This window comes from Pelodiscus sinensis, chromosome 28 (assembly GCF_052426305.1).
Source record: "Pelodiscus sinensis isolate ZL-2025 chromosome 28, ASM5242630v1, whole genome shotgun sequence".
NCBI classification, from domain to species: Eukaryota; Metazoa; Chordata; order Testudines; family Trionychidae; genus Pelodiscus; species Pelodiscus sinensis.
In genome coordinates, this window is record NC_143079.1 from 7,212,483 (window position 1) to 7,232,223 (window position 19,741).

At 45.2% G+C, this 19,741-nt stretch overlaps 1 protein-coding gene across 1 annotated transcript in view; it reads right to left on the reverse strand.

Annotated features, from left to right (window-relative positions):
• Positions 1 to 19,741, reverse strand: part of LOXL2 (lysyl oxidase like 2) — an 89,896-nt gene that overhangs the window by 58,326 nt on the left and 11,829 nt on the right. Inside the window, exons 2-3 of the mRNA XM_075910805.2 lie at positions 19,289 to 19,727; positions 13,746 to 13,921 (exon numbers count right to left, since the gene is read on the reverse strand). Of these exons, the coding sequence (XP_075766920.1) occupies positions 13,746 to 13,921; positions 19,289 to 19,652 (540 nt within the window). The 5' untranslated portion in view covers positions 19,653 to 19,727. The remainder of the gene's footprint in view (positions 1 to 13,745; positions 13,922 to 19,288; positions 19,728 to 19,741) is intronic.

A 19,741-nucleotide genomic window follows, 5' to 3' on the forward strand; every position in this document is an offset into this window, starting at 1 on the left:
ATATAGTACAAACACCGCCTAGACAACAGTGCCCCGAGCAATATGCTTTAAAACTGGATACATTCTCTGGATTTTGATTTGACATTCTGATGCTCAGCAAACACCCACACGGCCCAAAGAGACAGAACAGGAAGGCATGATATTTTGGAGTATGCTCTATCATGCCGATAGAGTCTACACAGTTCTACCCACAGTTCTACCCACAGAGCTGGAATTTAGACCCAGGTAGAAGTTCTATTTGCAGCTACCTAAAAGTGCAGCCATTGGATATATTTAGCAGTGAGACCTATATTAAGTGGTGGGCAGAGTTAAATATTTTGAAAAGGATGTTTTTGAGGTACTTAAAAATACCTACCACGAGCCTACTTTTAAAAATTATACACTAGGATCCTGGTACCATAGCCATAAAATTGCTAAGTATATATAAACTATATATAAACTATATTTAGACAACACGCTACTTGAAAAGCAGGCCATGAAACGTTACGGCAGAAGACGTATCCTTCATTCATGTTTTTGTGGAGAACACAAACAGCAGAATGAATCCAGCAGCTGCCGAGGTTTGGTGAAGCCTTCAAGACTCATTTCTCATTGACACGAAAGCTCCTTTTGCCCCACTTTGGCATGGAAAGCAGCCTTAAAGCAAGTACAGACTGCATTCCCACCCACTCTGAAGGCATCTTTACACTGCCCGCATGGTATCAACAGGCCTTGGTGTAACTGAGGCTATGTCTACACTGCGGGTGTTTTTCGGAAGAGGAAATGCAAATGGAGTGCTCATTTGCATATCTTCTTTTGATCCTTTTTGCAGAAGAGGTTTTTGCGATAAAAAGCCCTGTATAGACGGGGACATTTGTCAGAAAATACCCTCTTTGCGCAAGAGCCCTTATTCCTCAAAAAATGAGGTTTACAGGCTCTTGAGCAAACGGATTTCTTTTCCGACAAATGGCCCCGCCTACACAGGGCTTTTTATCGCAAAAAAACTTCTGCAAAAAGGATCAAATTTAAATATCCCGTGCTTCATTTGCATATTCACATTATGGCGCTATTTCAAAATAGCGCTATTTCGAAATAACAGACGCTGTTAAGATGCGGTTATTTCAAGAGAAAACCTTTCTCTCGAAATAACCCTTATTCCTCATACAATGAGGTGTACCAGTTATTTTGAGAAAAGGGCTTTCTCTTGAAATAACCGCATCTTAACAGCATCTGTTATTTCAAAATAGCGCTATTTCGAAATAGCGCCATAACGCAAATATGCAAATGAAGCATGGGATATTTAAATTCTGGCTTCATTTGCTATTTCAAATGTCTTCATTTGCATCCTTATTTCGAAATAGAGTGCAAGTGTAGACATACCCTCAGGGAATAAAGCTTACTTTTAAAATAGTTATTTCAAAATAGCATTAGTATGGTGCTCAGGGAGCTGCTGTTTCGAAATCACTATTCCCCAGAGTCATTTGAAGAAATGACTTCTCAGTGCTTCTTGGGGCTGAGTCAAGGTAGCACATCCAAAATAACAGGCCTTGGACTAATTTCGAGGCTTCCCCTGTAGTGGGGACACGCGGTTTCGATTTTGTTATTTTGGGAGTTATTAAATCGATTTTAGTTATTTTGAAATCGTTTCCAAGTGTAGATGTGCTCTTAGTGGCATGCTGCTTTCTATTAGGCACAGGTAAGTGTCATCAAGTGGAGAGATGTGACTGCTCTTGGCAGGGAAAGATTTACCAGCTTTTCCCTTTTAAGGCGCACACAGGCAAAGAGGTATTAGCAAACAAGCTCACCCCACAGGTGCCAGATCCCCTTGTAACATTAATGAGACACTGTCTGGGCATTTAGACTATGCACACTTGGGTTTTTTTTTCTTTCCAGGAGAAAAAAATTCCCCTTTGTAAAGTTTGCTCCCTGTAATTTAAACTTCCCAGTAGAGCGGAGCAAACACTCCTGTCCTGACCTAGGGAAGTTGAGTATTTGCACAGCCAAAGCGAATGGGCAGGAGACTAATTCTCACCAGCCAGCAGCACATTAACGGGGTTGCTCTGGTATGTGCATTTTTAGGATCTCCCCCAAGAAGTGATTCTTTGAACTAAATTCAAGGATAAAACATGCCAGGGCCACAGTAAATACCTGGCAGGAATATAAAGGGTGGTTTTTTTTTTTGAATGGTTGAAAATGTGCCCGGCCATAAATCTGTTCTTTCTAGTCCAGTGTCTCTCTGTTTGGTGGCAGATCTTTCATCACTATCTCTTGGTTGTGACGTTTCAGCCTTTCTAGCTTTCTGGAGAATTATTGCTCTAAAGAAGCAACGGGCAGGCGTATTTCTTCGTGTCAGGATGGGGGCGGAAGGAACAGGCAAGAGCAGGGAGACACAGTCCTCAGACTGAAAAACGCTGTAATGGAAAAAGTCCTTCTGATCATATACACAGACCAAGCTTTTACCATCATCTCTGGAAAATGTCAGCCTATACCCTTCACTCACAGTGTTTCCAGATTAGGAACTTGAGGGACATTTTCTAATACAAATAACCATTGCTGGCGAGATAGAATGCTGCTTTTTAAGGGTGTAAAGATTTTGCCAGTTTGATTTTTAGGAACCTGGGTCAAATCCTCGCTGGCGTAAACTTGCATAGTTCCATTGACTGAATCCCATTGAAATGGAGCTACACTGCTTTCCACCAGGTAAGGATTTAGCCTTTGGCATTAAACCTTAACCATACATGGCAGTTCTTTAGCATTATCCCAGGAGGATCTCAAGACACTTTCCAAAGAAGACATCTGTCTTACCTATTTCCCAAGGGGGTTGTGACACATGCTCTTTATATTCCAGAGGGGGAAAATAGAGGGCGAGTCTACACTGTACCCGGATCTCGAAATAAACAATGCAATTTGAGCTATGCAAATTGCGTAGCTTATTTTGAGTTAATTTCAAAATAGTTTATTTCAAAATTTGGCGCTGTCTACACAGCACTTATTTTGAAATAAATCACTATTTATTAAAACGTCCCATAGTTCTCGTGGGACATCGGAATAGCAAGCCTGTTATATTTTGAAATAACAGACATACTCAAGACACAGAATAGCTAGTTCAGGATACTTCCAGTATCCCGAAATAGCGCTGCAGTGTAGACATAGCCAGAGAGAGATTAAAAGTCTTTCCCAAAGGTTACCTATGGAGTCATTGGCAGGTCTGGTAATATAACTCCAGAATCAATAACCCTTTTGGAGGTGCACTAAAAACACCTCTGGGAGCCTCCTACTTTGTGGAGTCTCATACTCTGGGTTCCAGCTTGAGCCAAGATGTCTACACTGAAATTGTATAGCCCTGCTATAAGTTTGAGTCCTATGATATGGGCTGGGCAGGGCTGTTTTACTGTGGTGTAGACATAGACTTAGATTAAAAAATGTAGCAGTGGCAGCATCTGATCATTTAAGATTGGCACTTGGAATCCTCTTATACCAGACTGAAACATCACTTTGCAGTGGACTAGAGTATCCCTATAAAGCACGAAAATTAACTGGGGACAACTGGGACTTTTATAATAAATACTGACTGATGTGGTATAACTGAACTTACATATGTAAGGGGGGGGGGGGGAAATAGCTCAGTGGTTTGACCATGGGCCTGCTAAACTCAGGGTTGTGAGTTCAATCCTTGTAGAGGGGATTTGGGGCAAAAATTTGTCAGGGATGGTACTTGGTCCTGCTGTGAAGGCAGAGGACTGGACTTGATGACCTTTCAAGGTCCCTTCCAGTTCTATGAGATAGGCAATCTCCATTGTCCACAGCTACACAGTCCTTCTAAGCCTTCATGCATGAAATGCCACAGTTGTTAAGAATAAGGCCTTGGCTACAAGAGAGATGCACTGGATGGGTTAACACTACAGTTTTAAAGTGATGTCCTGCAGGGGTCCATACTGGGACCAGTTCTGTTCTCCATCTTCATAAATTATTTGGAGAAAGGGGTAAACAGTGAAGCAGCAAAATTTGCAGGCGATACAAAATTGCTCAAGATAGTTTAATCCAAAGCAGACTGTGAAGAGCTTCAAAAGGATCTCACAAAACTAGGTGAATGGGCAGCAGAAGGGCAGATGGAATTTAATGTTGATAGATGCAAAGCAATGAATGCACATTGGAGAACAATCCCAACTATGTGTATAAAACAATTTGATGAGGGACTAAATTAGCTGTTATCACTCCCAAGGGAGATCTTGGAGTCATTGTGGAGAATTCTCGGGAAACAGCCACTCCATGGGCAGTGACAGTCAAAAAAACAAACAAATTGTAGTGAATCATTAAGAAAGAGATAGAGAATAATCTTATTGCCTCTATATAAATCTATGGTACACCCATATCTGTGTTCAGATGTGGTCATCTCATCTCAAAAAAAGTTATTTTGGCATGGGAAAAAGTTCAGAAAAGGGCAACAAAAATGATGAGGGGTATGAACTGGAGAGATATGTTTGAGGAGAGATGAGTCAGACTGGAGCTTTTCAGCTTAGAAAAGAGATGTTTAAGGAGGGATATAATAGAGGTCTCTAAAATCATGACTGGGGAGCAGAAAGTGAATAACGAAGAGTTATTTACTCCTTCCACTAACATAAGAACTAGGGGTCATCAAATGAAATTAACAAGTAGCAGGTTTAAACCAAACAAAAGGAAGTACTTCTTTACACAATGCCAATGTCAACCTGTGGAACTCCTTGCTAGGGGATATTGTGAAGGCTAGGACTTTAACAGGATTCAAAAAATAGCTAGATACATTCCTGGATGATGGGTCCATCAATGTCTCTTCACCGAGATGGTCATGGATGATGTCCCTAGTCTCTGTCAGAAGCTGGAAATGAGCAACAGGGGATGGATCACTTGATGATTACCTGTTTTGTTCATTCCCTCTGGGGCACCTGGCATTGGCCACTGTTGGAAGACAGATTACTGGGCTAGGTAGACCTTTGGTCTGACCCAGTATGGCCGTTCTTATGATGCAAACTGCTTATTTCAGCTTAAACCAAGTTTATTTTCATTAATCTTAAATCCATTGGGAATTGGTTTAAGTTAAACTGAATTAAGGGTGTCCACATGGGAGGTTTGCATTGGGTTAAAAACTGATTTCAGTTAAACCAATGGAATTTTCTCAGGCTGTGAGCTCTTACTCAAAAAATTGAGTGGGAGAAAACTGCAGGGCGAGAAGTAAAAAAAAGCAGCCGTGTACAAACCCACGTTTCCTCCGATGAGTCTGAGCAACATGCACAAGAGTCTCAGGCATGCCATGGAAAAGCAAAAAACTGTCAACAGTTCATTTGCACAGGCGTCTTGACCTCCCTTTTTCAGATCTTATGACCCTCTGATCTCATCACCTTTGGCTTGAAACTATGTCAGACCAGCTGCTAAGAAAATAAAGCAAAGATTAGCCCTGGGGGGCGAGATGGAGGGGGGAGAAGGTTTGACATTTAGCAGCTAGCTGTTACTGAAAAACCCCTTTGGAATGGCATTTTTAAAATTCATAGGCGATTACCCTTAGCCTTGCTCTTTGGTCCTGCTGCAATAAAACAACAGAAGAGAGGACTTTCCAGCATGCCCTGACCTCTCAGAGGGATGTGATAAAATGGGTTCGGTTGTGCCCCATCAGAGCAATGGTATGTTTTGTCCTATTTAGGAGGCCCCAACAGTTCAAGCAAAGTGATGTGCAGGAGATAGGAACACGCCAATATCGGGCCAAATTCTCAGCTGGTGAAAAGGGGCGTAACACCACTGACTTCAGTTGCACTATCCCAACGGATGCAACAGCCATGACATCACTGCTAGCAGGGGATTTTAAGAACCAGCTCCTTCTGGTTTTCTTTGAAAGGCTTCCTAAGAAAGTCACATGCCAATAAAAGCTCAGGGATTTATCTCCCCTTCTGGCCTCTTTTGGGCTATAATTGGAGGCTAATTTTTTCAAGCCCAGGTGTTTACGCAGCACTTAGGACTCTAAAGCCATATTTAGGGTGTGTCTACACAGCAAAGTTATTTCGGAATAACGGCTGTTGCTCTGAAATACCCATGTGAGCATCTACACAGCAATTCCGTTATTTCGAAATAATTTCAAAATAACGGACGGTTTATTCCGACTTCTGTAAACCTCATTCTATGAAGAATAACAGCTATTCTGAAATAGCTATTTGGAAGTAAGGCGTGAGTAGACGCTCCACTGCTGCTATTTCAAAATAGCCCCTCACCAGGGCCATTCTAAGTTCTTTCTCCTTGGGCTTTAAATCGAGATAGCATGTCTACATTAGGGAAGACTGCCTCGGACTCATTTTAAGGCTTCCCTGCAGTGTAGATGTGCTATCTCGATTTAGAGCTTATTCTGAAATAATTGTGCAGTGTAGACATACTCTTTAGGCACTTAAATAAGAGAGGCCGGATTTTCAGAGGTACTGCTTGAATCTCCAGGGGAAAGTCAGACCATTTTTGTGGGGAACTGTGCAGCCTAGTGGTTAAACTAGGAGACTGTGACTCAGGAGATCTGGATGCTATTGCAGGCTCTGCCACTGATCTATTTAGTGATCTTAAGAGTGTTACTTCATCTCAGGTTTCCCCAGCTTACCTCCTTTGAGAAGTGCCCTTAGATCTGGAGAGGTACAGATAGATTATTAGTAAAATAAATGCAGCTAGTTGCACGGGTCATTCAAATTCACAGATGCTGAAGATTACCCCACTGTGTCTAAGCCTCTCATAGAAAGAAAGGACAGAGTGCGTCGTGGCAATAGAATTGGACTAAGGAGCTGATTATGCAGTCTTTATAAGTTATATACGCAGCCTCCCACTGACACAAGAGGAAGAACAATCTTATAACCGTACTGCTCTCAGATGAAGGCAATGAGGCTTCAGCTCTTTCAGATTTCTACAGATTTCCCATGTGATTTTTGGCCAAGCTATTTCTCTCTCTGTCTTGATTTCCCATTTCTAGAATGGAAATAACGTTTGCTGACTTCAGAAGGGGATATTATAAGAACCTAGTCTGAGGCTACGTCTACACTGCAGGCTTCTTGCGCAAGAAGCTTTTTGCAGAAGAGATCTTCCGCAAAAACGTCTTGCGCAAGAGCGCGTCTGCATTGCAAAAGCGCATTGGAAAAGCGATGCGCTTTTGTGGGCGAGTGTCCAGACTGCATGGATGCTCTCTCAGCAGAAAGCTCTGATTGCAATTAACAGGATGGCCTCCAGGGCACCTGTGCTTCTTTCAGTAGGCTGTTTTTGTGCAAAAAACCCCACCATTTCCCATCCACACACACCTTTTTATACAAGAGTTCTTGCTCAAAAAGGAGTTATTCCTTGTACAAAGAGGAATACCTATGCCACAAAAACCCCTCTGTTGTGTTGATTCACTGTACATTTTCTTGCACAAAAACACACTTGAGGTGTGGATGCTCTGAGAGTTTTTGCACAAAACTGGTTGTTTTTGCGCAAAAACTCTGCAGTGGAGACATAGCCTGAATGAGGGTACTCAGTGAGATTGAGGGCTCACTCCCCTCAAAGATGAGGCCCACTTTTTTGCACAAAATATAATATGCTTAAGTCACCACTAGAAGAACTGCTACTCTCATTTAGTGTGGCTGGCCTGGGTTATGATCAGCTTCGGCGACCAGCCAGCCAGTGGGGAATTTAATTCATTTCCCATCTTTTCCTGCTCCTGCAGGATCTTGTTGGTGTCATGTCAGTGGTTTACCCTTTGCTTGGAAAGTCCAAAAGTGAATCAAAGCCTCAAAAGCAGCAGAAAGTTGGAGCACGCGAGCCCCAGAGTTAACCCAATGTGTTTAATCCATTAGTCAGACTCTCTGTGTTTCCATTAGCTAAGCACTAGATTTTATGATTCATTTCAGAAGCAATCCCAAGAGAGATGACCTTGGTCTAGACTGATGCAGGTTTTCCTCCAGCCTCTGTGCTGAGAATTCCAGTGGGACACCACGTGTTAACCAGCTGAAGGTTCACAGCGCACACAAGGGAGGCTCATAGCGTCGGGTGGGGCGGGAGGGGACGGATGCTAAGTGGTTTTACACAATTACACTGCTAGTTAGTGGCTGCACCAGAACTCTCAGCCGCCTGCTCAAATCACTCAAGCTCAAAATGCTCCATATCGTCCTCCTTTTTCACAATGTATTTCCCCTCTCTCGTCATTCTGCTGCAAGGCAGAGGGTACCCAGCGCTGCTAGTGTTGGATTTTATTTTACCCTCTCAGGAGCGAATGCCAACCCTCATGACAGTCATACTAGGAGAGTGTAGGCCTTTGTTCTCCTCCAGTGCTAGGTCCACACAAGAGATTTATGAGTCTGCCACAGCAACCATCTTAGGCGGTGAAGTCCTTACACTCAGGCTACGTCTACATAGCAAGTTTTTTTCGGCAGATGATCTGCAAATGGAGTATTCATTTACATATATCGTGCTCTCATTTGCATATCCTCCTCCGATCGTTTTTATGATAAAAAGCCCTGTGTAGATGGAGCCATTTATCAGAAAAAAAACCCCTTTTTCGCAAGAGCCCTTATTCCTCACAAAATGAGGTTTACAGGCTCTTGCGCAAAAGGTTCCCCCCCCGCCCCACACACACAAATGTCCCCGTCTATACAGGGTTTTTTATAGCAAAAAACCTCTTCTGCAAAAAGGATTGGAGGAGGATATGCAAATGAGAGCATGAGATATGCAAATGAGTGCTCCATTTGTATATCTTCTGCTGAAAAAAATTGCAGTGTAGACATAGCCTCAAACAGTAAACGCCTCAGTTTTAGCAATGAAAGTCATTGGTTCAAGCCCCATAGTCTGCTCAGACAGGAGCAGTTAAATAGTGGCACCCTATGTGGCTGGGAATAATACCATACATTTGCTCAGGCAGTGACTTGGGACATCAGACAGTTTGAAGCATGCCCAGGTGAGAGTCTTTCACCCTCCCCCTTATCCTGGAGAGCTCTCCCACCCCTTCATAGACTCATCCCCCCACAACTGCCCTGATTAGGCCTCAGTTGGAATATTGTGTCCAGTCCTGGGCACCGCATTTCAGGAGAAATTGGAGAAGGTCCAGAGAAGAGCAACAAAAATCATTAAAGGTCTAGAAAACATGAGCTATGACGCAAGGCTGAAAGGGATAGAAAATAAGACACGGAATATCTTACTGCCCCTGTATAAAATTATGGTACGCCCACATCTTGAATACTGTGTACCGATATGGTCTCCTCACCTCAAAAAAGATATTTTGGCCTTAGAAAGGGTTCAGAAAAGGGCAACTAAAATGATTAGGGGTTTGGAACAGGTCCCATATGAAGAGAGGTTAAAGCGACTGGGACTTTTCAGTTTAGAAAAGAGGAGACTGAGGGGGGATAGAGGTCTATAAAATCATGAGTTGTGTGGAGAGGGTGAATAAAGAGAAGTTATTTATTAGTTCCCATAATAGAAGAACTAGAGGACACCAAATGAAGTTAATGGGTAGCAGGTTTAAAACTAATAAAGAAAGTTCTTCTTCACACAGTGCGTACTCAACCTGTGGAACTCCTTGCCAGAGGAGGCTGTGAAGGCTAGGACTATAATAGAGTTTAAAGAGAAGCTAGTTAATTTCATGGAGGTTAGGTCCATAAAAGGCTATTAGCCAGGGGATAAAATTGGTGTCCCTGGCCTCTGTTTGCCAGAGGCTGGAGAAGGATGGCAGGAGACAAATCACTTGATCATTGTCTTTGGTCCACCCCCTCTGAGGCACCTGGTGCTGGCCACTGTTGGCAGACAGGCTACTGGGCTAGATGGACCTTTGGTCTGACCCAGTACAGCCATTCTTATGTTCTTATGTTATGAATTGCATCTGTTTAGTTTGGAAAAGAGAAGACTGAGAGGGGACATGAGAGCAGCTTTCAAGTATCTAGAAGGGCGTTACAAGGAGGAAGGAGAAAAATTGTTCTCCTCAGCCTCTGATGATAGGACAAGAAGCAATGGACTGAAATTGCAGCAAGGATGGTTTCTTAAAGTCCTTACTGTCAGGGTGGTTAAACACTGGAATAAATTGCCTAGGGAGGTTGTGGAATCGCCGTCACTGGAGATCATAGAATCATAGAATAATAGGACTGGAAGGGACCTCGAGAGGTCATCGAGTCCAGCCCCCCACCCTCAAGGCAGGACCAAGCTCCATCTGCACCATCCCTGACAGATGTCTATCTAACCTGTTCTTAATATTTAAGAGCAGGTTGGACAGACACCTGTCAGGGATGATCTAGCTAGATGGTGCCTGATCCTGCCATGAGGGCAGGGAACTGGACTCAATGACCTCTCAAGGTCCCTTCCAATTCTAGTGTTCTATGCTCCTATGATAACAGGGACAACATTTGTGGTGCTCATCATGCAACAGTGTTTTTTGGGTAGGGGGTCTGAGATCACTAGAGAGCCCACTAACTAAGGCATGAGCTATGAATCCTTAAACAGGGACGAATACATTTTTTCACCACATGCATATTTACCATCCTCCAGTAGAGCAATCTGTGGCAATGTTAAAAGGTTAGTGCTAGTTATTCTACAGCCGACAGCCCTTTGACTAATCCTGTTTTAAAGCTCATTAAAAAACCCACACCCACTCTTGTTTCAGGTTGTGAAAATGTCTACACAGCCAGGTCAGGCGGTAGTCACAGAAACCACCCAGGGTGAATCTACGCTGCACATGTAGCTCGAAATAAGCTACGCAAGTTAAGCTATGCAATTTGCATCAGTTATTGCAAGTTAATTTCGGAATGGCTCATTTTGTCATTTGGTGCTCTGTACTCAGCGCCAAATTTTGAAATAAACCACTATTCTGAAATGTTCCTTAATCTTCGTGGAATGAGGTTTACCAGGACATCAGAATAGTATGCCCGTTATATTTTGAAATAAAGGGCTTATTCAAAAGACACGGAATAGCTATTTTAGGATACCAGAAGTATCCTCAGATATCACAGATTTCCCCTTCTACTTAAATTAGGATATAACTGTAGGGATCTTCTGGGAAATGATGTAAAAGGGAGATTCCTTTATTTCCACAGAGAAACACTAACTTTGCACTAGCTCAACCCTGATCGTTTTCAACCTGAAGACTTGTCAGAATGGAAGATGGACAGAATTCTTTGCTCACCTCTCTCATCCTCATTCAATTACAGGATTCCTCCTGGCTGTTTATCCTCAAGGAGTCTGTCAAATCTAATTTTAACATGACTCAAACAACAGAGCTTTTTCCATTTCCCATGGGAAACTATTTCTCAGCTTAATGGCCTAACCTCTCAGTTAAGAGCTTTTTCCTGATATCCGGCCTACACTTGCTAAATTTCCTCCCATCACTTCTAACACTAATCCTCAAGTCCTTCAGACACTCCACAGAATTATCACACTCCCTCTTTCATCATCATTTAGCCAGGCTGCATGTAAACAGCTTTTAAAATATTGCCTTATAAGTCAATTGATTCAAACTCACATCTGTGAGCGAAACACCTCTCAGAATCTGTTGCACCCAAATTTGCCCAGGAGACACCAAAGAGAATCCTAGTCGTGATTGTATACAATGGCATATAATTATTCATAGCTTTTAATAATAAGGAAATATTCTAATTACAGGAACAGTATTCCACAGTTCTATCTTTAGATGAGTCAAAATCACACCAGAAAATAGTTTTTAAAAATTTGTTGAAAAAATTAAAAGGTTTGGGATATTCTCATACACTACAAAGAAATTGTAAAATATATTTATTAAAAATTTCTGCTTAAAAACTCTAACAATGTCAGCATGTATCTATTTTAAGGATATTAAATTTAGATTAATCAACTAATTGAATAGTCAATGCAGGGGGACAGGAAAGCAACTAGTTGAGTCACTAATCGACTAGTTGCTTATCAGGTAGTCAACTAGTCGACTAGTCACTTACATCCCTAATCTATTTTACGGCTAGAAAAAATTAAGCTAAGAAAATGCCCTGAAATATTTGCCTGTTATTGATGGAGAGTATAAGACAGGAAGTAGAAATCATGCAGAGTTTGCCATTAAATAAATGTTTCACCTTGAAGTCAACCACATTTTAGCACTGGTAAAAGTGATTCTTGTAAACAGGGTATAGTTTGTAAAGTGCCCTGTGATACTTCATACTGAAAAGGTACTTTATGTTATTGTTCTATTTATATTACAGAAGCAGCTAGATTTCTTGAATGACATCAGCGCCACATAATGCTAGGTGCTGCTAGTCTGCCTCTAGGTCCTTCAGTCTCAATGGACAAGTCAGAAAAAGGATGGTAGAAACTAAAAAATTGTATGTCCCAATTTCATGGAAGAGCTGTAATATATAACATCTTATATTGTAATGTGTACATGAAGGCTAAAGGCTTGTCTACATTGCACATTTTTGTCACCAAAAACTGCCTTTTGGTGACAAAGCAGTGAGAAGTGTTCACACTGCAATGTGACTTTTGTCAGGAAAAACACCCAGATTTGGCAACAAAAAACTTCCATCCCAGGGAGAGACTTTTGTCTTTTCCCCTCCCTTTATTGTCAACAAGAGCCAGTGTAGATTTGGCTGTTTGTTTTGTTGAGAGGACTGGCTACTGCCAGTATCCCACAACGCCTGCCCTGATGGCTCTGCTCAGTGTTTTGTGATCTCTGCTGCCTTGCAGGCCTGCGCCCCCTCTCCTTTCAACGCTCTGGGAAGTTTCTGATAGCGGAATGAGCTTCCCCGTTTGAGGAACAAACAAAGAGCAAATCATTGGAGTGCTCCCGTTCTGTTGCTGTGGGGGGAAGGCTGGAGAGATGCCTGTGCTGCTTGGACATTCCTCAGCATGGAGACCTTCCAGCGCTACGAGGGAATCCCAAGAAGCGCAGGGATCAGCTCTGCCTTCTCTCAACACTGCCTTGTGGGATGCTTACCCACAATGCTTTGGTCTAACTGTCAACAGGGAACTAGCCATGTGACATTGAAATGACAACAATGGGAGACAGAAAAACTGGTTTGATCGTTTTTCACTTTTGGCAACTTTCACATGCGACGGCACGTTTATCACCAAACCTTCCCAATGTAGATGTAGCCCGAGTAGATAAAAAAGAGCCACCCACAGGACAACACATCAAAGAATCATGCAGTGCTGTTAAACCCAGTACGTGACATTCGAAACCCCAGGTCTACACAGCTCAAGCACTGGGAAAGTTGGAGCATAGAGCTGAACATTGCAGGTTGTGCCCGACTCTACCAACAATGTCAGGGCATGTTTAGACTGCATCCCTCTGTCGGCAGCGGGGTGCAGATTAAGCAGGTTGACATTGCAAATGAGGCAGGGATTTAAATATCCCACACCTAATTTGCATAAATTGGCTGCCACGTTTTGCCAACTCAGCACTTTTTCGGCAACAAGCGGCAGTCTAGAGGGGGATCTGTTGAAAAAGAAAGCCTTTTTCGACAGATCCCTTATGCCTTCTGCAAGGAGGTTTACAGGATCTGTCAAAAAAGGCCTTCTTTCTCGACAGATCCCCCTTTAGACTGCCGCTTTTTGCCGACAAAGTGTTGAGTTGCCAAAACGCGGTGGCCATTTTTATGCAAATTAGGCACGGGATATTTAAATCCCTGCCTCATTTGCAGTGTCGACCTGCCTAATCTGCATCCCTCTGCCAACAGAGGGATGCAGTCTAGATATACCCTCAGTGTTTCTGGTCATCCCCTTGGCAGACAGAGCCTGTGGGAAGACTCCCATTGACTCTCAATGGGCATCCTTCAAGTTATATGTCCATTTACCTCTATTTGGTTGAGATACGACTTGTCAAACTTGAAGCCAGGGATTCTCTTGTCACTGCAGACTACGCCCACGTCTTCGGTGTGTTTGCAGTCTGAGACGCCCCAGCCGTTGCTGGTACACGCTGCCAGCGTCACCTCTTTGCCAGTACAGTGGACATTGTCCAACCAGATTGTGCCTGAGAATAGAAAGACCTGAGACATCAGTGGGCAAACAGCGGAGAGGAGAAACTAGATTCACTAATAATTGGTCTAAACCAGAGGTGGGCAAAGGGCTGCCCGCGAGCTGGATCCGGCCCACCAAGCCAGTGGATCTCCACCCTCAAACCAATCAGGGTCTGGGGGGAGGGGAGGGAACACATGAAGACTTCTCACCCCGTAGTGGCTAGAGCAGGCATGTCCAAAGTCCGGCCCGTGGGCCAATTGCGGCCCGTGTTCCGGTTTAATATGGCCCCCCAGGTAATTTGGCAATATCTATCTTTAATGGCCCCCAACAAATCCATATGTGTTGAGATGAATACATTGTAAAATCTCAGTTAATGTCAGTTGGTCTAAATCAGTTATAAATATATTTGGACACAACATGTATACTTGGTGTTATGTTCCTGTTCATATTTTTTGAACTTAAAAGTTGACAGACAACCTTTATTACCAATAATATGTAATGTACTTTACAATGTTCCTGACATATTTCAGCTTCCTGGATTTTTTTTTCATCTGGCCTTCAGATATGAAAGGCAGAGTGATTTAACACCTGTTTAGATTTGTCATCCATGTGACGAAATGAAAAGTATGCCCTTTGCAATAAACTTTGCATAAAATAGTTAATTTGCATTTAATTTTAATGGTTCAAAGAATGTCAGGCAAAATGGTCGGCCCTCACGCATGTTCACTTTATCAAATCTGGCCCTCTTTGAAAAAAGTTGGGACACCCCTGGGCTAGAGAGACGTGCTGGCTGTTTTAAAACAGCCAGTGTGTCTCTCTAGGTTACGTGCGCTCTTGCGGGGCAAGAAGACTTCACACGCTCCCCCGCCACCAGGCCCTGGTCAGCCTGGGGGCAGGGAGAACATGCAAGGTCTCCTCCCGATCGGCACCAGAGGGAACGCCAGTTTCTCTCTAGGGGGCAGGGTGTGGGAGGGAGGGGGAGACTTCTCGCACTCCCCCACCCCAGGACAATTAGGGTGGGGAGGAGCACAAGAAGTCTCCTGCCCCCCCTTTCCGCCCGAGGCCTGCCCCTCCTTTTAAAAATTATTGCCCACCCCTGTGTTAAATCCTTATGAAACTTCCTTCTGGCGAGAACGCTGAGTTTTGATTGAATCCCGCTGTTCTTTTTTTTTAAATGTGTGTTTTGGCCCAAATGTCAACAGATGCCTAATGACTTGGGAGGCCTGGAATTCCCGGTGCCCGTTTGAAACCCCTTAACGAGGCCCGACTCTCCGACAGCACTGAGCCCTCAATTTCTGAAAGATCTGGCCCCCTTAAGGCATCACCAGGCTGAACACCTAAAATCACAAGCCACAGCTCAACAGCCTGGCCATGCTCTCCCTGCACCCGATGAAGAGAGGAAAAGTCCCCAAGCGTATCACATGGAATCCACCCTCCCACAGTGCTTTTCCCCGGTGTCTCTAAGGGCCTGGTTCTCAGAAGCACTGACCCCTGGCTTCTCCAGGGCCTTTGAGGGGAATTGTGCACCTGTGAGGAAAAAAATCCAGCCCTGCGAGCTTAACGCGAGTGGCAGGCCACCCAGGGGCTGTCCCATATTAAGGACATAAGCGGGTCAGACCAAAGATCCAGCAAACCCAGTGGGAACTGGCCGGGCTGTGCCCGTGGGCATGAGCAGCCCGTGGTGCCCCCACTCCCATGCGGTGCGCGTCACACAGAGATGCACAAGGCCCCAGCAGCTGGCTGCTTTGAGCTCCATGCGGGGCATGGTAGGCATGGTCCTGCTTTAGGGTCCTACTGGCAGCTGGCCAGAAGCCACCTAGGAGAATTACCTCTTGGCCGGAGCCTGCACCTGGCACCTCTCCCTCCCTCTCCTCCCAACTCCCTGCCCCAGGTCACAACCCAGACCCTTTACACCACCTCCTGCACCCCGGGCTTTGGTCTCAGCTCCCTCCCAGATCCTGCACCCCCTCCAACACCCGGCCCCCCAGATCCCTGCCCCAGGTCACAAACCCCCTCCTCCACTCACTTCCTCCCCTGACCTCACACCCTCTGGTGTACCCCAATCCTCTACCCCGAGCTCCTTTCTGCCCCCAACCTCCATCCCGACCTCTTGCCCCCTTCCAAAAATCTTGAAGTGCCCCCCATCCCGTTAAAAATAATTGTCCTAGGGCCCCAGGTTGGGACCCAGGCTTCAGCAATTCCCAGCCCCGGGCTACAAACAATGTAAAATCCTCATGCTAAAGCTTAACAGCCCTGAGATCTGAGAATCTGAGATTGGAGAGGATCCAGCGGAAGGCGACCAAAATGACGAGGGGGCTGGAGCACATGACTTATGAGGAGCAGCTGCGGGAGTTAGGTTGTTTAGTCTGCAGAAGAGAAGAGCGAGGGGGGATTTGAGAGCAGCCTTCAACTTCCTGAGAGGAGGTTTCAAAGAGGATGGAGAGAGGCTGTTCTCAGTGACAGATGGCAGAACAAGGAGCAATGGTCTCAAGCTCAGTGGGGAAGGTCTAGGTTGGATATTAGGGAAAACTATTTCCCTAGGAGGGTGGGGAAGCACTGGGCTGGGTTCCCTAGGGAGGGGGTGGAGTCTCCATCCCTAGAGGTTTTTAATTCTCGACTTGACAGAGCCCTGGCTGGGATGATTTAGTTGGGATTGGTCCTGCCTTGGGCAGGGGGCTGGACTCGATGATGCCTGAGATCTCTTCCAGCTCTGTGATTCTATGAACTGCAGTTCTACTAACCCCAGCCTCAGCATAGGAACACCCTGAGCCCCCAGTGCCTTGTGCAGCTGCTTTAATATACTTGGCTGGTTGATTCACACATCCTGGATCCATCCGCCAGCCTCCCTCTCTCTCCCAGGGCAAGGCAGGCTCAGACCCCCCATCACGTCAAAGCAGAAATTGCCCCAGTGAATCCCAGCTCCACAGCCCAGATGCCCTGCAGCGTGCCGAGAAAAAGCAGCCGCTCTCAGTGGATCAGAGTTTACTATTTTGTTTCAAATGTCATGGCCTCACCCTTGGAAACCTCCTGCTGGCCAGTGGAAGCCAAGATCCACAGTGTAAGAGCAACACGGGAGGTTTCACATTTCTCTCAAGTCAGTTTGAAGCCTGGCTTGCTTTTTATGGGTAATTTTATAGGTGTGGGAGTTAAAAGAGGGTGTTAAACTATGGGCCAAATTCATCTCCACTGTAACAGCATGGAATGCATGGAGTTAGATCGAAGCAGGAACCTGGCTCTGTACCCCTCATGCTACCAATTATAAACATAGTTATTGAGGCTTATGGAGCTACAAGTCGAACCTCTCTAGTTCGGCTCCCTCGGGACCTGATCACTGCTGAACCAGAGAATTTGCTGACCCATGGGAGGTCAGTATTGTCTAGCAGCATTATCAGCACATACACTGCTTGCTGGGCTCTTAGAAGACATTTAGGAGTATATTAGAGCTAAATAACAACACTGAATACTGAGAGTCAGGCCTGGTGGCTGTAAACAAACTTTATGGGAGTGCCGGAAACTTGGCCATACCCATGCTAAGTGGACATCCGGCTAACTCAGATCATGCCGGATCACGGAGGTTGCTAAGCCAGAGCGTGCCGGACTAGAGAGGTTCAACTTGTATTCAACGCCCAAAATACCTTTAATAATCCATTCCTATGCATCACACACCAATAGTTGCCTGCCTAGATCTTAATGCAGTGCCTGTTTGGAAGCACCGATCTGAAGTGTGATGCCTTGTGTGTAACAGTCCATGTTACCTCTGTCACAGCCATGTGTCTGGAATATCAAGGAGGAGAGAAAATAAACACAGACAGTTTCATGTAAGGTTCAGTTGGATGAGAGCCCTTCCCCTTGCCAGAGCTAGTGTGTTTGGACGATTGCTGGACGATTGCTATTAAGTGGGTTTAATTACATAATTAGAAACACAGACTGGAGAGGGAGGGGCTCACAGCCTAGTCCAGAAGCCACTCAAGACAAACTGCTGCCCTCGGCAAAATTTCAGTCTGCTGCCGCCCTTCAGACAGTCCCTTACAGGCTCTCAAACTTCACTGCTCCACCCTCCCCTTCTGACACCAAAACGTAGGTGTCCTAGTGGACCACAAGCTAAGCATGAGTCAACAGTGTGACGCTGTTGCAAAAAAAGCAAACGTGACTCTGGGCTGCATGAACAGGAGTGTTGTGAGCAAGATACGAGAAGTCATTCTGCTCGACTCTGCTCTGCTGTGATCCAAGCTCCCTCCCGGACCCGGCTACTGCACACTACCAGCTCCGTAGCGTGAAACAGGAGCGGATTAAAGCACAGTAGTGAACTGTTAGCACATGGCACCAGGGTCTACATGGACAATAAAGGTGAGTCTACACTGCACCCAAAGCTCGAAATACGTTATGCAATTTGAGTGACACAAATAGTGTAGCTTATTTCGAGTGTATTTCAAAATACACTCGAATTATGGTCTACACAGTGCCAAATTTTGAAATAGAGCGCTAGTCCGAAACATCCCTTAATCCTTGTAGAACGAGGTTTGCAGGGACGCCGGAATAGCGAGCCTGTTATTTCAAAAGCTATTTCGAAATAACGGGCTTGTTTAAAAGACACGGAATAGCTATTTCGGGATACCAGAAGTATCCCGAAATAGCACCGCAGTGTAGACGTATCCTAAGTGTGCAAAAGGCCAGAGTGGAGCAACTTTACACCCCAACTGGCCATGAATGAAGCATTCACATAGACAAGTCCTTAAATTCATTTAATATTTCTTGGTCAGCAAGGCAAGATGGTCCAGCGGTTCAGGCACTGCCCTGAGACTAAAGTGATCCAGGTTTAAGTCCCTGTTTGCTTGGGGTTTGTTTGTTTTTAATTTCCCTAGGGGTATGTCTACATTTGCAAAATAAAGAGTAATGTTAGTTCGAACCAGGGGGTTTGGTTCGAACTAACGCGTCCCGGCACACACTTTCACTTTCGAATTAGCTGTGATTCGAACTAGTGCGCTGGCGAGATCATGCTAATGAAGCACGGGATATTTAAATCCCCGCTTCATTAGCAATTTCGAGTGCCTGCATTTGTATCCCTAGTTCGAACTAGGGGGCAAGTATAGACATACCCTAGGAGGGTGGAGAAGCTCTGGGATAGGTTTCCTAGGAAGGGGGTGGAATCTCCATCCCTAGAGATGTTTAGGTTGCAACGTGACAAAGTCCTGGCTGGGTTGATTGAGTTGGGTTGGTCCTGCCTTGGGCAGGAGGTTGGACTTGATGACTCCTGAGATCTGCTCCAGCCCTAGGATTTACCACTGGAAGCCGCCCCACAACATGGGCCTGCACCGGGGGGGCCAAGAAGAACGAAGTGAAAGTAAACACCAGCTGGGCCTTGGAGACCCAACCACGTTACCTTCTCCCTTTCCATACTTGGCGCCGGACACCCAGGACACGGCCTCCATGTAGCCCATCTCCTTGCAGGCCACGTTGGCGGCGTGGATGGAGAAGTCGTCGTCACACACCGTGCCCCACTCTCCGTTATAGAGCACCTCCAGCCGCCCTTCGTTGTGCTTCCGCTTGTGGCCAGAGAACCGCAGTTGAATCTTGGGGACGTTGGGGGGCAGCTGGGGGGCATGGTATTCTGGCTGGGGTGGCTCAGGGTAGCCAGAATAATAGGGCCAGTATTCATACTGGGCTAGGCCCACGGGGCTCAGAGAAGTGATGAAGAACAGCACGAGGAAGCAGTGGTAATGGCTGACACCCAGAAATCTTCCCATTTTCAGCCCCTCTCCGAGCCAGCTCTTCTCTTTAACAGCTGGCGGTCAGTGCAGGTAGGATGCCGTGTGGGCTGGCTGAAAGGAAAGAA